Source organism: Periplaneta americana, chromosome 3 (genome assembly GCF_040183065.1).
Source record: "Periplaneta americana isolate PAMFEO1 chromosome 3, P.americana_PAMFEO1_priV1, whole genome shotgun sequence".
Taxonomy (NCBI): domain Eukaryota; kingdom Metazoa; phylum Arthropoda; class Insecta; order Blattodea; family Blattidae; genus Periplaneta; species Periplaneta americana.
The window spans coordinates 104,918,729-104,939,382 of record NC_091119.1 but is presented as its reverse complement, the minus strand read 5'-3'; the positions used below and the strand labels follow the sequence as shown (position 1 = coordinate 104,939,382).

General features: G+C 36.0%; 1 protein-coding gene across 1 annotated transcript in view; it reads left to right on the top strand.

The window, feature by feature from the left end:
• Positions 1-20,654, top strand: part of LOC138696356 (putative gustatory receptor 28b) — a 447,398-nt gene that overhangs the window by 410,343 nt on the left and 16,401 nt on the right. The window contains exon 5 of the mRNA XM_069821182.1: positions 5,921-5,989. Coding sequence (XP_069677283.1) covers positions 5,921-5,989 — 69 coding nt within the window. The remainder of the gene's footprint in view (positions 1-5,920; positions 5,990-20,654) is intronic.

The window sequence follows — 20,654 nt, the reverse complement described above, 5'->3', positions numbered from 1 at the left end:
AGTGGATTGAATTTTGAAAAAAAAAAATGTAAATAATTTTTTTTAAACATAAGAATAATTTTATCATATAGCACAAGGACAATGTTTTACACATACTAATTTTCATTATTCTACAAGACACGTAATGGAACAAAAAATGTCGGATATTATCAAAATTTTACTGCTGTAAGCTGTACTTAACCCCTTAATACATGAAATGTGTAATTAGAAAGTGGTAATAATTTATAATTGCTTTTATGAGGGTAAAGGCAGATAGAATATATGATGAAATGATATCCAGGTCTCATCACCTACAGTAAAGTCGATAACATCTTTGAGTCATGTCTCATAACAATATTACTAATAGCCTCCCCAGTACATTACTCTCTGCGTTGCTTTACGGATGCCATGTCAGGGCTGCGTGGAGATCTGAAGACAGTTTTCGTAATATGTAGAATCATTGGATTGTTTCCATTTGTTCACAAACACGGGAAATTCGAGTTCTCCCGACTAATTGCAGTGCATAGTGTCGTAGTGTTCACTACTATTAGTGTGTTCGCAGTGTCATGGATTGTGTTCCAGATGCCTCATTTGATGAATCTCGCCAACCACAGCGTCGCACAGAAATTAGTCGTGTATTTGAAAAGTTGCTTGATACTATGCTACTTATTTTCAATTGTTACGTGTTTTTGGAAAGGTAGACAAATCCGGCTAATTATGAGCGCGCTCAACGGGGCAAAGTGCCACGTAAATCGGTCGTTAGTTTGTCTCATAATTATTTTCATAGCTATGAAAATGACTTTTCCTACTATGAGCTTTTTGATCATCATGGTAGACACTCGCAGCCTGTACACTGTCTACTCCTTAATTCCATTGTATTGTCTCATTTTCACGAATTGTATGATACAATTACAGTTTATGACTTTTGTCACAATACTGAAGCAGCACTTCACACATCTAAACGAAACAATTGAACGTTTATGTGCACTTCATAGGCAACCAACCAGTCCACCTACAATATTATCAACAGTGCAGTTACGAACATATCGTCGATCTACATCCTCAACAATGGAATCAGAGCCTCTCGGCTCATTTGTTCTTCATAGAACAGACGTGGATGCATTTGGTCGACCCGTTCCCTCAGCAATTGCACTAAAACTGCTTAGTGCACATATTGTCTCGAGAAAAGGGTTGAAACAGCCTCGTTCTCCTATTTCCTCCGAAATTAATTCGAATTTTCCTAGTTCAGCTATGTTATCTTCAACAATTAAATCTGAACCCTCTGGTCCACCAATTATCATGAGAATGAAATCCCAATCGTTTGATTCACCTACTTTCTCAAGAATTGAACATAAGCCTCCCGTTCGTCCTATTCCGTGGGCAGACGGGTTAAGTTCTCTCGACCAGCTGCACTCTTCTCTGTGCGTCACAGCTGAGCGCATGGAGTCGGTGTACTCGACGAACTGTCTCCTGAACATCTCTTGCATCTTCGGGGCTCTCACATACTTGCTGTACGACCTGTTGAGCAATAGCGTGCACCTGGACTACCATCGCTACTGTGACACAGTCACACACACCTTCAACGTCTTGTCCCAGGTTTATGGTATGTGCTGGCTAACGCACTCTTGCACCACTTGTACGTCCGAGGTAAGACAAACGATGTTGCGAGTATGCAAAATTTTTCATTCTTGTGTAATGTGCAACCATTTTTAACGAGTTGCAAATATTCAAAATTCACTAAAATTTAATATACAGTGTGTGTCTATATATTAACCTCCGATGGTCAATAAAAAGACAAGTGTAAATAACAAAATGAATTTATTACCAAAAGTTATGTAGAAACATGGTTAAATTTCGACATACTCACAGTGAAGATTGAGGGATTTGTCATATCTGTGGACGAGTTTTGTAATCCCCTCTTTATAGAATGTTGCTGCCTGTGAGTTGAGATGGGCCTTAACGTTGTTTTGGAGCTCCTCATTACTCTGGAACATCTGTCCTCCTAGCCACTTTTCACTTCAGGGAAGAGGTGGAAGTTGCCCGGCGCTAAGTCGGGGCTATACGTCGGGTGTTCAAACACTTTCCATCGAAATTGCTGAAGAATGTGTTAGGATACAGCAGCACTGTGAAGGCGGGCATTGTTATGAATCAGAAGTCAGCATGTCTTTTCTTTTATTTTGAATGACTCGCTGCAGTCGTCGCAAAGTCTGACAGTAAACAGCTGCATTCATCGTAGTCTTCGGTTTCTTAAACTCAACAAGCGACAATTTTTGGTGCCAAAACACGGTAGTCATAACCTTTCTGTTGTTGATGGTCCTGAATACTTCTCTCCTTGTGTCAAATACTATGTCATTTAAACTCAGTCTTGTAATAGGTACCGTAAGGCTACATTGCTTCAGTATATAAGAACTTCTGTAAATTCTGTTTTTAAATGCCAAAAACATCCTGATATCGCACGGTGTTAACTAGAACATCAGATAATTAGGAGTATTCCATGAGGATGGGTTATTTAGTTAAAATTTCCAAATCAGCCATAGGTGTAGGTCAGTTAGCACAGGCGCTTGCCTGCTGATCACGAGTTGCGCTCGGGCATGGGTTTGCTTCCCGTTTGGGCTGACTTTTTGGTTTGGTTTTTTTCCGAGCTTCTTCCAACTGTGTGTCGGATGTTATGTATTCTGTAGCAAATCCGTCTTATCTCGCCAAATACAATCTTGCTATCCCCACTTTCATCAACTCTAAATAACTCAATACTGTAGTTGAAAAGCGTCGTTAATTAGCAATTTCAAAAAACTCAAAATCTGTATTATCTTAATGCAATAATTATTCTGTGCTGCAATGTTAATCGTTGTTTATTTAACACAACTATACTCCTTAAGGGTTATCCTTTTGCAGAATGAAAAGAAATCCTCTCTTATTAGGAAAATTCATTCAAAATTATTAGGAAACAATTTTTCTGAAAAAAAAACAATAAAACATAATTATAAAGTATAATGTGTATGATTATTCTTCACGCATGTACAACTTATTTTGAGCTCTTTCCTCATAGTGAAATGAGAAATAATACAAATAAAGTAGGAGTCTTCAACAGGCCGAAACAAAATTTTTCGCACTACTAAGCACTTTTCAATTCAAAAACTTGGAAGAAATCTCTAAATATGTAATAATTTTGTTGGCTCACTGCATACAGCCATGATTTTCCATTAATAAAAAGAATACATCTTTGGATGACCACTTTCAAGATATCAGCGATTTAATCATTGCACTTATGGATGCATCACTTTCGTTGCAACTTCCACTGTCACCTAGATATAAATTATTCTCTTATTCAATCACAAATGGTCAAACTTGCTTCCTGATAGGTTTATTCTGTGTAGCTCGAGAGCTGATACATCTTAATCATCACCATCACCATCACCCTCATCCTCTAATCCTTGAAGATATACCTGTCTATACGATCTCCAGTTTTCTTTCTCAGAAGAGTTTGGTGTGACACTTCATTGCTCTCCGATAATTTGTTTGCTTTTCGGATGTTTTTCTCTTGGCCTGGAGGTCCATGAAGAACAACATCTGCTGCAACATTATTGACATTCGGTATGGAATGAGACGCAATTTTTCTCTTTGGAACAGAAATAATCTTTCTTTTTATGCATTTGCATTTATACTTAAACATGTTCTTTTTTAAAGAATTTTTAAGAATTAACCATTTAATGCATATTGGTACACTTCCTTCCGTATGATGCGTTCTAGCAATCGCTCAACATCACATGAAACTATTCCACATTTCTCTGAAAGAAGCACTTGTTACGTTTTTCTTCAGTTTTGGTTCCATAAAATCAAGAACTTTTTCCAACAGAGTTGGAAACCGTTGCTTAGGAAGTACAACCACATAATTTCTTCATTCAGTTAATACTTGTCGCCAGACAACGTTCATTCCATGAAAGAAGCCAACATTCAGTGGTTGTGTCCCCTGAGTGGCGAAGTCGGTATAACTCTGGACTTATGTGCTCGAGGTTGCGGGTTTCCATCCCGGCCTAGGTTCATAGCATTTAAGTGTACTTAAATGTGACAGGTTCATGTCTCTAAATTTAGTGGCATGTAAAGAAACTCTAGGAAGTATTAGATTGCAAGAATAATTTTCCTTTATATTCGTATAAGAAATGAAATTCATTTTAGTTTCTATTATGAGGTCAATACAGTCAATTTCATTTAAACTAGATGTTATGTAATTTTATACTTTTAAAAGTCTTATTCAGGCTATAAATTTTATAATCGTATTATACAGGCCTAAATACCAATAAAAATAAGGTATTTAATAGTATTGTTTAGAACAACCCTGGGGACAACGGCAAAATAAAACGGAACTCAGAAACCACCACCAATGTCCTTTTCGCTTACACTGCCTTATAAACTAACGCACAGTAAGCACTGTGTATCAGTGATGGATTTCAGGCGATCAGTGAGAGCCAGAAGTTCGTAAAATCCTTACACAATCAGTCACTGAACAAGGTTTACCTTCCTGTGTACTCGTCTCAGTCTGGGAATGTGCAGTGGGGAGTTAAAGGAAAATCTGCAGTACCTCAATTATTTAATTATTAGTGCCCAAGCGTAGTGTAAAGCAATTCGTTTAGAAAGCAAGTACTTAATACGTATTTTTATTCATGACTAAAGTTTCCCTAATATGTTAAGACTACAACAGGAATAGGTTTTATTTCAACATTTAGCATCATCAATTCACTTTTAACCAATTGAATTTAAGTGAGAGATTGTACATTCAAATATTTCCAAATCTTTTTTCTTATATTTAAATGTATTGTATTCGTTTACATAATATTATATAAGTAATGCATTAAATTCTAATTTGTTGGTTAAGTTTAGTGTTATAATTATTGTGGTCAGAAATACTTTTCGTAATTTTGTTCGTGATCATCAATTTCTTGTATTCCGCCACATAGTTGTGGACGAATTACGGATACGTCATCCAATGCCCTTGGATTGTGGAAGGGGAAGCAATGCTTTTCCCATGTTTCCACCCCTCTCTCTGTCAGTTCTCCATCCCTGATCTTTTTACTGAAAGAAGCATCGGATTCGACCAGCTATATATCCAGATTCTTTTGCCACCTCTTCTCATGCTCCTCGGATGATTTCTCAGAGTTCTTCTAGTGGGAGACGAGTCTGACCAGTTCAGTATTACTCGACCGAGGCCAGTGGAGTCCTGCAACCAGGAGCCGTTATGCATTCTGCTGTCCATGATTTCGTAATACTGCATCACCATAGTTCACATTACGCCCGCGGCTCCACTGCACTCAATAAGTTATACACCTATATAAACACATACAGTACATACACACCAAATGCCAGTTTATGAATGTTACAATGCTCTACTTGTGGGTTTTTTTATGGAGTTTTCTTATATCTGAGGGATAATAATATATCATCGTTGTTTTTATGAAACTTCCTATGTGACAGTAAAGAAAATATTTTTTAGGGGAAAGAAAAAATTAATTAAAAATCGATAGGCCTACACTGATACTCAATGATCTCATTAATTTATGTTCATCAGTTTTTTATACCCATTCACCAACGTTTTATACCGAATTGGTTCATATTCTTATGTACGCCTATTGATTTATAATTAATTTTCTGTACTGTCACATAGAAGGTTTCGTAAAAACAAGGACGACATGTCAAGTATTCTACAGAGACCAAAATTAATAACTGAGTAGAGCTTTTTATGATAATCGCATTACTTTTCAGACGACTCGTTTGCAAGGAACTTTGTTAGAAACATTAAATCAATAACTGGGTGGCTTATAGAATTGAACGTTTACAAACAGGTGACATCTTGTAAATGAAAGTAAATAATAGGTACGATGCATTCCTAGTTGAAGTATAGTTATAAATGCTGCATTATTAATATTCTTATAACTGTTACTATTTCCAGGCAAATCGGACTGCAGTTCTGGTTCACAAACTTCTCAGCAAAACGAAGGATCCTGAAGTTAGGGAAGAGGTAACTTTTTCTATACAGTAATTATGTGTGCGTCTTTATGCGTACCCAAGTTGTATGCTTATGTATGTATGCTTTATGTATAAATGTATGTATGTATGTATGTATGTATGTATGTATGTATGTTTCATAGCCATTGTTACTAATAAATAGCTGAGTGGGGTAGTGAATTAACTTACAATACGATTAACGTGTATATTACACTACGACTTTGCATTGCACTTGGTTTGTGTGTCGTATGTGTGGCTGTCAGGTCACGTTCATTTTCGACTTTTCCCCCTCTTAATTCTCTTCAATTCCTTCAACGAATTGTGAATAGCGGAGTAAAACAAGTGGCCAACAGGCTTAGAATTGACATATTATATTCTTCTTCACAGTTCCAAATTCTCTTGGAAGGCCGCGCGATCGTGTACCTTTTAATTGGCTCTCCTCCCATTTCCCTCCTTATCATCTATCGCAGTGGTCGTCAGCACTCGCTTAAATGTGCAAAGGGTACGCAGTGCTGTCCCGTGTGCACTGTCGTGCAACAGGGAGAGATGCATACCCGCTAGCAGCTACGGAGTACACCTTAGTGCACTGCGTTTTCAGCGGGTAAGAGAGACTAGCCCCAGTGTGCTCTGTGCTGACGACTCCTGATCTATCGGATATCGTATTTCAATTGTTAAATTGTAACAATTTTTATGTAGAACTACATCTTTCTCCGCTCTATGTATGAGGTAACTTGAGAATTGACGGTCGCACACAAAAATTCAACACCTTCCCTTGTTCTCCTTGTGTTCTCTTATTTTTCTTGTATTCCTATTGTTTTCCTTTCATTTTCCTTGTGTTCTCATAGTTGTCATTGTCTTCCCCTTGCTTTCCATCTATTTACACTGTTCTTTTTGTGTTCCCTTGCTCTCCTTGTGTTCCCCTTCTTCTTATCTTACCGTTGGTCTTCTTGTCTTTCCCTTGTCCTCCGTCCATTCTCCTTTCCGTCCTTCCATTCCATTGCTTCTTCTTTTCTTCCCCTTGTCCTCTTTGCCTTCCCTTTGTTACCCTTAACTTCTCGTTGTTCTCCTTAAGTTTCCGTTGTTCTCATGTATTCTCCATGTTCACTCTGTCTTCGCCTTGTTCTCCTTGTATTTTTTGTTATACTTTTAATTCCTTATTCTCCCCTTGTTCTCTTTCTATTTTCCCTTATTCTCCTTGCATTTCCCTTGTTCTCCTTGCATTTCCCTTGTTCTCCTTGCATTCCTCTTGTACTCTATGTATTTCCCCTTTTCTCCTCGTAATCCACACCTGTGGAGTAACGGTTAGCGCGTCTGACCGCGAAACCAAGTGGCCCGGTTTCGATTCCCTGTCGGGGCAAGTTATCTGGTTGAGATTTTATCCGAGGTTTTTCTCAACCCAATATGAGCAAATGCTGGGTAACTTTCGGTGCTGGACCCCGGACTCATTTCATCAGCATCATCACATTCATATCATTCAGACGCTAAATAACCTAAGATGTTGATAAAGCGTCGTAAAATAACCTACTAAAATAAATACATAAATTTTCTCCTTGTATTCCCCCTGTTCTTGTGTACCTCTAGTTGTCATTGTCTTTCCCTTGCTTTCCATATATTCTCATTGTTTCACTTCTCGCACCACTCACATGTACAGTAGTTCTACATAAAGATATGCAGCATGGTAAAGCTATGCATCTGTCGACAAATGATCGCACCCACAAGTAGTTATACAGAATAGTAAAACTGTGCACCCGCTTGTTTTTATCCCAGTATTTGTGAGTTATGATACGAAATATTCAGATATCTCTAACAAAATCCAATTAATTAGTTAATTAATTAATTAGCGTACTTCCAATAACGCCATTTATATTAATAAACAAGATGGACTCATAGTAAATTAACATTTTCATTCAGTAGATGGAACTTTTTACGAAGCAATTTGTGTAATTATATTGATTGTTTAGAATACATCCAACTATTATTTTTCTTGGTTTAGAAATGTATTATACAAAAGGGATAGAAAAAACTGCTATCCTGAAGTCAACACAATTTATACATTTATGTTCATTAGCGGGTTTCACGCAAATGAAATGTCTAACGAAATTAATCTCCTGGATTAAACAATGAAGTAGAGTTGAAGAAATATAATTTCTAGAGATCACAATGGAATTAATGTATTTATGTAATTGATAAAGCAAGAATTCAAACGAAAACTTCTTTATGAGCACAACGAAAGAAGAGGTAGTGGAAGACATCAGTTAAAAGTCTCAAAAGAAATCATAAGGCTACATATAAAACCTTACACCAAAAACATACCATCTCTATCATCATATCCCACCTCCCTCAAATCCATTTTAATATTATCTTCCCATCTAAGTCTCGGCCTCCCGGAAGGTCTTTTTCGCTCCGGTCTCCCACAATATATTATATTGTGCAATGAACATGATATTGTAAATTGTAAGAACTGTCACGGATTAGTATGGAAACATAACTGGAAAAATAATTATGGATTTTATAACTGACAAAATGTGTAATATTAAGAGAACAGAAGGGTTTCAAACCAGATACGAATATTACACATGAAATGTAATAGCTATCATATTTATTCTCACAATTGCAGCCTTTGGCAATTAAGGGAACCAAATATATTGTGTCTCTTGATCAGCTTCAAATTGTTCTTATAAATGAGAGACCTTTGGTATCGTTAACTGTATTTATGCTACTAATCGCGACTTACAAGTCAGTGCGCGATACACAAGATGCATTGTCCAGTTATTGTGATAGAGTTATTCATTATTACATTTCGTAATTTTGTAAACTATCTTCAAAAACCCTCCTAACAATTACCAAATCCATACAACTACAATCTAAATCGTTCTTAACTGGCAATAGGCTACCTCTAAATCCGGCCCCACTTATAATTTATAGTCAATTACGGCGCTTTATCAACTACGATAGTCATCTATCGTCTGAACGAAGTGAAAGTGATAATGCCAGCGAAATAAGTCCTGGGTCCAGCGTCGAAAGTTATACAGCATTTGCTCTTAATTGGTTGAAGAAAAACCCCGAAAAAAAGCTCAACCATGTAATTTGTCGTTTCACGGGTAGGTATGCTGTTACTTCACAGCACACAGTGTGCAATTTTCCTAAGTTAGGTGGACAGAAATCAAATTTTGATTTTTTTTAGTCAGGCATAGTGAATATGAATTCATGTTCTTTAACATTTAAAGAATGTTGTGAGAAACAGGTTTTACTGTTTTATCAGCGGCAAGCTACATTTAGAAGGGTTTGAACAATGAGTTCTTCCAAACCCTTCTCGCTCGTGTTCAGCAGTAGATAGGAAGGCTTACTATGTGGGTGAAAAAGAGCCAATTATTGTTAATCATTTATTGTGTTGTGAGACATGGAATCTGTTCAGACAGGTACGTTCTTGCTAATGTAACTTCAATTACAAGTTTGTAAAGTATACAGTATTATTCTTTTTACAGAAGGGTTTAAACATTACAATTGAAAAAAATATTATTATTTCAAAGTTCTCCAAATATAATGTGAGTTTTAATATAGCCGGTGACGTCCAGTTACAATAATTCTTTTACCATTTAATACAGCATCATTTAGAGTGTTTTAAAGTTTGCGCGTTCTTGCGCATTTATCAGTAATTAATTTTTTTCAATGGTGGTGCATATGGCAACTGTTCCATATTTGGCTTAAGAGCAGAAAAGAATCATGGAATAAGGAAATTTTTAATCACTTGTGAGTGTTTTAGGCCTGCAAAATTATTCACATGACATCGAACATCAGGTTAAAAATACAGTGATCACATCTTTATCTAACTTTAACAAACGCACAGTGAATCAGAACGCAAATCACAGCTGGACAAAATTAATAACTTCTCTGCATTCCAACGGATTGTTATGAAACTTTGTACATGCCTTACAGGTGGCACACATGTTTTGTTTTCAAATTCTGATTACGTTTGCAGAAGAAAAATTATCCCTTTATAGCGGGTGCATTTAAACAAAATTAATAACTTCTCTCCTATATAACAGATTTTTATTAAATTTTATATAGCAGTTACAGGTGGAATATTTTATTTGTTGTTTACGAAGTCTGATTATGTTTCATAAGAGGAACTGCCTCTTTATAGTGGTGCATTTAGACAAAATTAATAACTTCTCTCCTATATAATATATTTTTATGAAACATTGTACAACAATTAGGCCTACAGGTAGCATACAGATGTAATCAGTATTTGTACATATGCTACCTATAACTCCTGTACAAAGTTTCATAAAGATTTGTTATGTAGGAGAGAAGTTTATTTTGCGTAAATGCACTCCCTGTAAAGGGTACTTCCTCTTATGGAACCGTAAATATAGTTTGTACACAAAAATATATTCTACCTGTAATTTCCGTACACTGTTTTTTTTTTAAATCTGTTATATGAAAGAGAGTTAATATTTTAGTTTAAAACCACCCCTATAAAGAGGTAATTCCTCGTACACAAAAGCAGTCAGAATTTGTACACAAAAAATATGTGTTATTTATAAGGTCTGTACAAACTTTCATAACAATCCATTGGAATGCAGAGTAGTTATTAATTTTGTCCAGCTTGATTTGCGTTATTGCACACTGTGCAGCGGTGGACTTGTCGGTTACTAATGATGCTGCAACAATTCCGTTGTGATGGAATGGGTGATAGGGTTTGGTATTTGAGTGAGATGATTGTGAGAATTGCTATGTAGTTATCTGATAATTCTCCACACTGTACAGAAAATCGTAGGAAAAATATACAACTAGGCATTAAGCCCAAGATGGGATTAGAACCCAGGCACAAGCGGAAGCTCGAAACACGAATCTGGCACGGTACTAGTTAGTTTTCTCTTACATCCTTAAGTAACTTAAAATCTAGATTGAAATAGTATCCTATTATTTTCGGAGTAGAGAAACACCAACTTGTCCACACCTTGGAGTAGTGGTCAGCGCGTCTGGCCGGGAAACCAGGTGGCCCGGGTTCGAATCCCGGTCGGGGCAAGTTACCTGGTTGAGGTTTTATCCGGGGTTTTCCCTCAACCCAATACGAGCAAATGCTGGGTAACTTTCGGTGCTGGACCCCGGACTCATTTCACCGGCATTTCATTCAGACGCTAAATAACCTAGATATTGATACAGCGTCGTAAAATAACCCAATAAAATAAATAAATAAATAAATAAACCAACTTGAGGTACACCCTATACGACATTGTGCAGTTTTTCCCCGTTCGAATTGGATGTTCGATGAGCAGAGACGGTGGATTGTGAAGTAATCAAGGTCGTGACTGTTACTTCTTAGAAAAACGCCACACCTGAACTCGAATCCGAGTTGGCACACTCCGTACTCAAGGTGAAATACGAGTTCAAGGAAACAAGCGTTACGTAACTATCTAGTTGTCCCGTAGCAAGGGTCTCGTTTTAACAAATCGCATTACATCGTGCTACAGGAAATCAAAATTTGCAACTTTACATTTCAAAATTACTTATATATTAATATATTAGCTTTTACATTACAAAATTACGAAATGTAATAAGACAAATTTATTATATTGTATTGATACAATTCATACATAAAAAATCGAAATAATTTTGAATTGTATTCTCATAGTTATGAAACAAATAGTATGAATTCTTCAAAATTTTTTGAACCAAAATGCAACACTGGTACAGTATTTAATTATAGTAGTAATTTAGGCACAAGAATATATAACAAATGTATATTTAAATATCCTGATCTTCTCAATTTTAATAGTTCTAGTATTAAATTAAAATAGTTATGTATGGATTTTATAAATAATGAAAAATTGTAAATTTAAATTTATATATTATTATTGTGTAGTAGACTTAAGGAAAATTATATTATATACTTTTTAATTTCAATTCAAGAATCCGCCCCTGAGCACAAGTTACACTCTTTCAGGGGTGAGCTAAAGTTTTTCTGTTTATATTATATTTTATGTTACATTTGTTAGCAAAATAAATAAATAGATAAGTAAATAAGTAAATAAATACATACATACATAAGTAAATAAATAAATAAATAAACAAATAAATAAATCTTGATCTTGTAAACAAGAATAACCACACCGCAACATGTATGGAATATAAGTTGAACAAAACTTTAAACATGAATATTAGGCATTGTTGTATAAATGTAGAATAATAATGTAGAATTGTAAAATTTTGTTTCCAGTACATCAATACAAGTAACGCTATAAGCCAGCGTTGTTAGACAGAGACTAAAGGCTGGTTCACAATAAACCGGAAACGGAAACGACGAGAACGAGAACGGAAATAATGTTAAAATAAATTTATTTTAACATTATTTCCGTTCTCGTTGTCGTTTCCGTTCCCGGTTTATTGTGAACCAGCCTTAAACGGAGCGGAGCGCTCCACTAGACTGGTTGCGTGCTCTGGTGTTTCCACAGACATAAGCAAGTCCAAGCTCCGATCTAGCTCCACAACCGGTTTTGGAGCTTACAACTCGACACTACTGCTATAAACATTACTTACAGTAATGTAGGGTACTATGGATATATAGGATAGAGAAAGACTGCATTTCTTACTATAAATTTATAGCGCGATAATAGATATATAAGTATACGGCTCCACTTTCGAGAGTCGGATGAGGGAAGGTTCACTGTGTGATCTATTAGATGATCCGACGTGTGGGTTAGATCAGTGGTTTCCAATCTTTTTTGACTGACGACACAACTTACTGAGCGCCCACTATATCGCGACACACAACAACTAGTGATTTTCTTGTGGAGGAAAAGGTGGTGAAACTCTGTGTAGAATATTTTATAGCAGACGGGGAGATGATTACAGTTCACTGCACGGGAATTTTGTCGTTTTTATCTTCCTTTTCGTTCAATCAAGACTTTCAAGGGCTAAGCGGAATTCAAAGGAAAATTAAATTAAAAACACAGTTATTCACACATATTTCGCTTGCTTGATGAAAAATGCAAGAAAAAAGTGCCGGAACGCCGTTCCAGGTCGATGTTAACACGCAGTCGAAAATTCTTAAACAACAAGCAGCAACTTGAGTGGGATTAGAAAAAAAAACCTAGTATGTCTAAAAAATACCAACCTATCAATGGATGTCCGATGAAAAACTTTCATGATCGTTTTTGAAAACTTACCTATTTAAATTAATGTGAAGTCTGCGCTTGGTGGGTTGCACAGAATTTCTCTATATGTGGCCTTATGGTTCACAGGACATATAAATCATCTTCAAGATGCAGCACACTGTTACTTTGTTTAGAGTGCACTATTTTCATGGTAGAAAATACTGATTCACACAAGTATGACGTTGAAAACGGCAGTTAGCCTATAAATGTCTTCTTAGTTTATTCGGCACCATCGACTGATTTGACAGAACATTTCCGCATATAAGACACTCGGGATTTTGTGTATATTCATCTCCACGCCACGTAAAACCATGTTGCAAGTATTCATCACTATATTTACGAAAGGCAGTACGTTTTTGTGAACCCTGAAGGGAATTTTCGCTCACATTACTTGAATTAGCACTGCTGTTATTTAATTCTAACCCAAAGCTTGAATTGTAATATGAATGAATGTATATATTTGTCTTTAAGCAATCTACCTTTCGGTGAGGCGGCACTTCACATTATTAGCATACAGTGCCGTCTCCCCGTTTTACAATGCCTCTCGTACAAGTCAATTAGGACATTACTTTGTTTAAATTTCTTATTGCAATTCTTCCACTAGTCTTTTTTTGTCTGTCATCAATTCTTCCACTACATTACACCTAACTCATCATTATACCAAAAATACTATAACCCCCTCCTGTATGACACATTTCCCCTCACTCTACATCTAATTATTTGCACTTTTCACTACTCACTTTTCCACATTGCTACTTTTTAGCTCTTAGTTTTCTTTTCTCACGATTTATTTCCCCTCCACACCATTTCCTTAAGTCGTGCTGTTTTTTCACCTCGTTTTCCCCTCTTCCTTCATCACTGCTCCCTGAACTATCTCCTACTTGCATTACTCTGCTTCTCGTCAGCCTCGATTTAGATCTTAGTTACTTCACCCGCTTCGGAATTGCTCCCATCTGATGTCCACTATTTCCATTCGCTTACATTGAGGTCTTGTTCTGCTGAGCTTGTTGAATGCCAGTTCGCGTCACTCCTGTTTCTTCATCAGTTGACGTCAATGCCTGCTTTTCGGAAATCGTCACTGAGTTCGACTCGTTTGCATTTTTCTCGCGTACACTCACCACACTTGTGTCACTAAACTCGCCTTTAGCTACGATATTCTTGATTTTTTCTTTCAAAAATTTTCTGTTCCTTTCCTTTTATTCTGAGCCTACGATCGGTTCCTTTAATGTTACTAAGCACTCCTCTACACTAAAAACCAAATTGTTTATCTCAATTTTGTCCTTGATGAGTTAATAAAAGGGATTAGAACTCTTCTTCTACTTCTCACTTCGTAGCTCCAGTCGTTATCTATTCTGATCGTTGTGTTCCCTAGCATATTTCTATTCTTCATAATCCTCTTCTTCGTAACCACGCTCTTAAATTTTACTAATATTGGCCTAGCTTGTTCTGAATTTGTATTTGCTTTTTTCCTAATCTAAATGCTTCCTGTACTTGCCCATCGCGCACGTCCATACCAAAACACTCCCAACACACTCCTAATATCTTCTCATATGTATCGATACTCTGTTCTCTATCTTTTTTCTTCTATACCGAAAAATAACAAGTTTTTTCTCCTCTTTTCCTCTTCAAATTGATCCCATTTGCTTTTCAGAATTTCGTTTTCCAGTTGAATTTCTTCCATCTTCTTCCTTAGCTCTGCCATGCTCTCCTTCATTTCCATTAGGTCTTGTTTCACTGTACTGTCTTCCATTTCACTATTACGCATCCTTATTCGCCGGTTTAACACAGGTCAACGCCTCTACTACACGTTACTATCTCCTGACTTGCACAAAGCGAACCGACTTCCTCTGCAACTTGCTTAAGACTGCCAAAGCTTGAATTAAAATTTTGTCCATGACGAAATCTAAATAAAGCACTTTTCATGAAATAGTACATATATGCTGAAACTGACCGAAATGTTCTGACGATTCTAAACTCTAGGGCCTATTTATTACTAAGTGGAAACAGTAAACGAATTACTAAACATAGTTGCAGGTCTTTACGTTTCATTGGTAAAGTCTGTCTCAAAATAAAATATACCATATCAAAGACTTCGTTGTAAATAAAAAATGCGTTGTAAAGACACTTTCTGGGTGGCATAAAATTTATTTTTCAAATTCCAAAATTTCGCGACACACTCACTTATTGGTGAATCAGACGCTTAAAAGCGATTCATCATGTTTCAGCCCTGTAAGAGCCAGGTCCCAACCCCGGACGAGCAAGGTATAGTCCGGCAACAAACATTTCATAGCGTGCAGAAACCAAATGCTCCTACCAGTCAGAATAGAGTGGGAGTTGTGTCATTTGGCTGGAGTGTGTGGCAGAGTGAAGATCAGTTCCTGTGAAGTACGGTTTACTCCAGATAGATAATATAGCATTGTTGTATTCGTACTACGCTAGTGTATTTCAGGTCAATTTTAAAGTTTAAAATGACCTCCTATCTATCACACCTCTCATTATCAGTTAGTGGTTGTATAAGTATGACGTCATGCGCGAATCGAAAGCGGAAGCGCTATATTTTGAATGTTGCCTGGCTATACCACCAGTCTTTATAACCTACGTACATTACCAATGGAAATCGTGCTAACCACGATACCCACGATACGATGGAGGTGTGAGTGTATTTCTCAAATCTGATCTTAATTTCAAAAATATTGATCTTTCACATTTTTGCAAAGACAGGGATTTAGAAATTTGTGCTGTTGAATTAGAAAATGAAAAAAAGAGTAATTAGAATAATAGTAGGTGCCAAATCTAGGGAATCGTGTAGGACTATTTAAAAAAAACTACAAATAATGCCCATGGCTTGTCAGTATATCTTTTCATTAATAATCTTCCTCGTATGTATTCGTGAAAACTTTGTAACTAATTCAACAGTTCATAGAATAAATACACGTCAAAAAATGACTTTCATACTCCATCGGCAAGCCTATCGTGCTATCAAAAAGGAGTGCGTTATATGGCAGTAAAAAGTTTTAACAGCCTCCCTATCGATATAAAAAATGAAACTCAAAACATAAAATTATTTAGAGCCAAATTGAAGAAGTACCTAATTTCTCACGCCTTCTATTCTGTAGGTGAATTCATGACATTCAATAACACTTCATGAAAATGATACTAAAACTTTGTGTTGTACTAGTAGACTATATTGTAAATCTCATCTGTATATATTTCATCTAGACTGTGACTATGAATTAAGATTTTATAATAGTATTAAGTTTTTTGACTTGTTCCATATTCTAACTGTAAGCGATGTATGAATACCATGTAATGTTAATAAATACAATACAATACAATACAATACAATACAATACAACCACAAAGCCTGTTTTTAACTATTGAAGATGATGGTGGAGAATTTTGTGGAACGAAAAGGGAATGGGAGTACCCTGAGACAAACCCTCTACAACGTAAGTTTTGTCCTGAACAAATTCCATCTTTTTGTAATGTTTCATTTTATTTTATATTATTTCAATTTTTTTCCTTGTGGCAGAAAGTTAATAATGTTCCAATTTCATTTCATTTCATTTTAGACATCGCAATGACTTCACGCTGTTCGAAATGTCCCAGCTTCAGTGCTAGTACATACGAAACCTTCAACGTCAATCATACCTAGACAAACAACACAGTGGATGGGAAGATATAAAAAGTAAACAAGCCCTATCCTGTTCCTCAATCTCCACCCAGTACTCCGCTGTCAGTTAAAGGACCTCAACTTCGAAGTCTACTTATATGTAAACATAAGAATTTACACACAAAGACTACAAAGTTAGGTATGCATAGGGTGACCAGACGTCCTCTTTTGTCCGGACACGTCCTCCGCTTCAGATCTTTGTCCGGGGTCCGGGCGGATTTTAAAAAAATCAAGTAATGTCCTCCTTTTCGTAACTTGTATGCCTGATATTTTGAAATTATCTGCTTTGATGCCTTTCTGAAGTAATTTGCCTGTAGATGGCATCAGCATCGACAGAATATACCCTTTGCCAAAGATCATAACTCTCTTTGCTCCTACTTATTATGGTCGTTGCTTTCATACAGTATGTAGCTAACTGTGAAATTATTTTATATTATTAAGTTTTATCATAGGGACGCTGTAATAAAATAGATATTGACATAATTTTAAGTGTAATACAGGCCTAAACCTATATCTAAATAGATATTATTTCTCTTTAATAATTATAGTTCCCTTGACTTTCTTATGTAGCTAACTGTAAAATCATTATTATTAAGTTTTTTTCATAATTATTTTGTAATAAAATAGATATTAATATACTTTTAAGTTTGATAAAGGACTAAATCTGTACTGTAAATATTTTGTAATAAAATAGACATCGATGTACTTTAAAGTATAATAAGCCTAAATATAAATACATATTTTCTGTCCTCTTTTTCCGAACAATGTCCTCCTTTTTGAAGCTCTGAGTCCTCTTTTTTTATCGATGTGAATCTGGTCACCCTAGGTATGCATAGTGTGTTCGTTGTTGAAAGAGACAGTGAGAGTAGCTAGCAATGCAGGTGCATGTTAGAGAACTCTGCCGTAGTATAAGCAGGGTGGGATTGTTGCTTTATGTGGTTAACCAATCAACGCATCGCAGTGCAATGTAAACAAACCAATTTCCGGAGCACAACGCTGAAAACCACACACGAGAAATATATCCCTATTCAATTGCTGCGATATAAAACACATTTCTTCTGTAACCTGGCCATACCTCAGGCTTCACGTCATTCATGACGTAACGACAGTCTAAGCACAACTAACATAATATCCTCATGTTGTGGTGTAAATTCCTACCTTTACTTATAAGATAACTATGCAATAGGTCATGTACTTTGAATTCACTTGTCTACTATTATGAAGTATTATTAGGCCTATTATTATTATTATTATTATTATTATTATTATTATTATTATTATTATTATTATTATTATTGAAGGGGGAAGCGAACCCTAGTGCTACGTCCGTTTCAGAGAACTATTACGCTGAATGCCAGCTAGGCGAATTTCCAACCCACGGCTGCTGACTATGTTAAAGTTTGCTGACAACCTAATCCATTCCTAGATCAATATCCTCCAGGGGCCCGTTTCACAATCCTTACAAATTACAAATTAACAATTTACAAATAACAAGTAAAAGATTACAAATGCTTGTAAATTGTGTTTCACAATGCTATCTTATTGGTTTGTAAAGTTTGACGGACTTTACAAAATCAGCTAAAGAAATTTACAAATACGCATTATTGGTTACACAATATCGCCAACGACAGTTTACAAAAATCGCTAAGGAGCAGAGCTAAAGTCGCTATCGTTTTCTTACTATCGATACATATTTTTATATTTTGTACTAAAATAGATTATTCTAAGCTTGCTGATTCATATTTCACCAACAGAAAATATAAAGTGTTGTTAAAGAAAATTAAAAGTATTTAGATTTTTATATATTGGCGACAATGGAATTTCATATGATGTGATTGGTCGAGTATACCAATACGTCTATTACTTAAATGACCAAAGTTAGCACCAAATTCAGTCAAATAAGTAAATAACAGATTAGTCCACGTACAAATATGCAATTGATAAAATAATTACGATGTCTAACTACACAATCGTGTTGATCCATCAGTATTATTTATTAATGTTTCATCCCTAACCTCACAAACATTAGTGATCCCAGCAGCAGCATAAAAATTCTGTGCTATAGTAAATAACATTTTGGTGATCAAAAACCTGCCCCGAATTTAACTCTTTTAATAACATCAACTACCCTGTGCGCACTTTTGCACACTGATATCTTAGAAATTCCGTGCTTATCTGCTAACCCACGGAACTGACTGCATCCAATGCAAAGCAATACAGTTCTCGCTTTGAGGTTAGGGTATCAATTTTCTCTTTTGGATGTTGGATATATGATGTCCCGTATCTTGTAGGAAAGATTCCAGAGAAACGGGACTCGAAACGACTTCAGAATACAGCGTAAGTAGTGTTACTATTGCATTATTGAATTATTTATTTTTGGTGCAGGGAACTTCTTTATTAAGTGCGAGTATTTATTAAATACAGTCTTCGTATATAAATACTTATGCGGTATTCTGAAGTATAGCGCGGGACTCATTCGAAACCTTTAATTAAATTTATACAATGATACGAACGTGCTATTAATTCTTGGCCGGAGAATTTTACGTATACGTCTTCGTTTGATTAGGTCTAAATTCAGTATCTTCGTCTGAGTCACTAGAACTCCTTAATAACATCAAAACTGCTTTAGTTTAATTCTTAATATTATCCAGTTACTCAAAAATTAATTTAATAAGTATTTCTTTATTGTATTTATTCATAATTTGTTGCAATATCAAACTTTACACATCTCAGAGGTATTGTAGAAAATGTGCTAATTTTACAAGTAAAATTTACATGTTTGTAAAATTACTCTTCATTGTGAAACAGAATACTTGTAAAGTGAGCAAAATTTAATTTGTAAAGATTTGATTTCCTTTGTAAAGTTCAACATTACAAACAAAGATTGTGAAACAGAAGTTTACAATTTACAAAGCTTGTAAACATTGTGAAACAGGCCCCAGGTGTCACCAGCCGGCGATTGGGGAATGCTAAAGGATGCAAATCTGATGGAGATAAGACAGAATGATGTTGAAGTCTAACATGGGGAAATAGGAGCACTCCGAGAAAAACCCAAACTGCTATTTTATTTTGTCACAAGTGTTACTATTTCAAAGAAAAACCTTTGGCCCGACCAGCATCTACGTCATAGATTGATGGTCTTTATACCATGCAGCCAACGAACGAACATTAGGCAATGTTATATAGACAAAGTATTTCGTGATTTATTATAACATGTGTCCAGGGGGGCTAGAGTTGTAAGCATATTTTAATAATACGACATACGAGTATGTGTCATGTTGTTATAGCAGCAATAAAGTTACCAGAGTAGCGGTTCTAATTGACGATCCCCTTCCACTATATTGATAATATTACAGTTGTGCACCATGGGAATTTTCTCGCTTACAAAAATGTCAAGAATAATTATTTTAGAATTCTCCACGCCATTGCGTCGTGATATAAGATATCACACTACTACGATAAAGCGTAAGTAATTACTTCGTGGTTCAAGACGGCGCCATGTTCCGTCGGACCCCGGCCACTTAGTCACTCGTAATGAGTGCATCTCTGTACTTGTGGTTGGACATTGTGTCTACTGTCACACATACTGTGACACGGTACACGAGGGTAGGTCAATAAAGAGGAACACAGTAGGTAGGTAGAACTTAAAGTGTGAGGGATTCGATCCGGCATCGGAACTTGAATCCGGTGTGACTTAGGGGACAAAGCTGGAAACCTCGGTTCGAGTCCCGGTGCCGGAGAGAGTTTTTCTCCGTTCTACCGAATATTCATCTAAGACATCATGCCTAGGACTCGTGTTACTAAATGAGATCTGTTTCGTGTCCTCATGAACAAGACATTTTCTC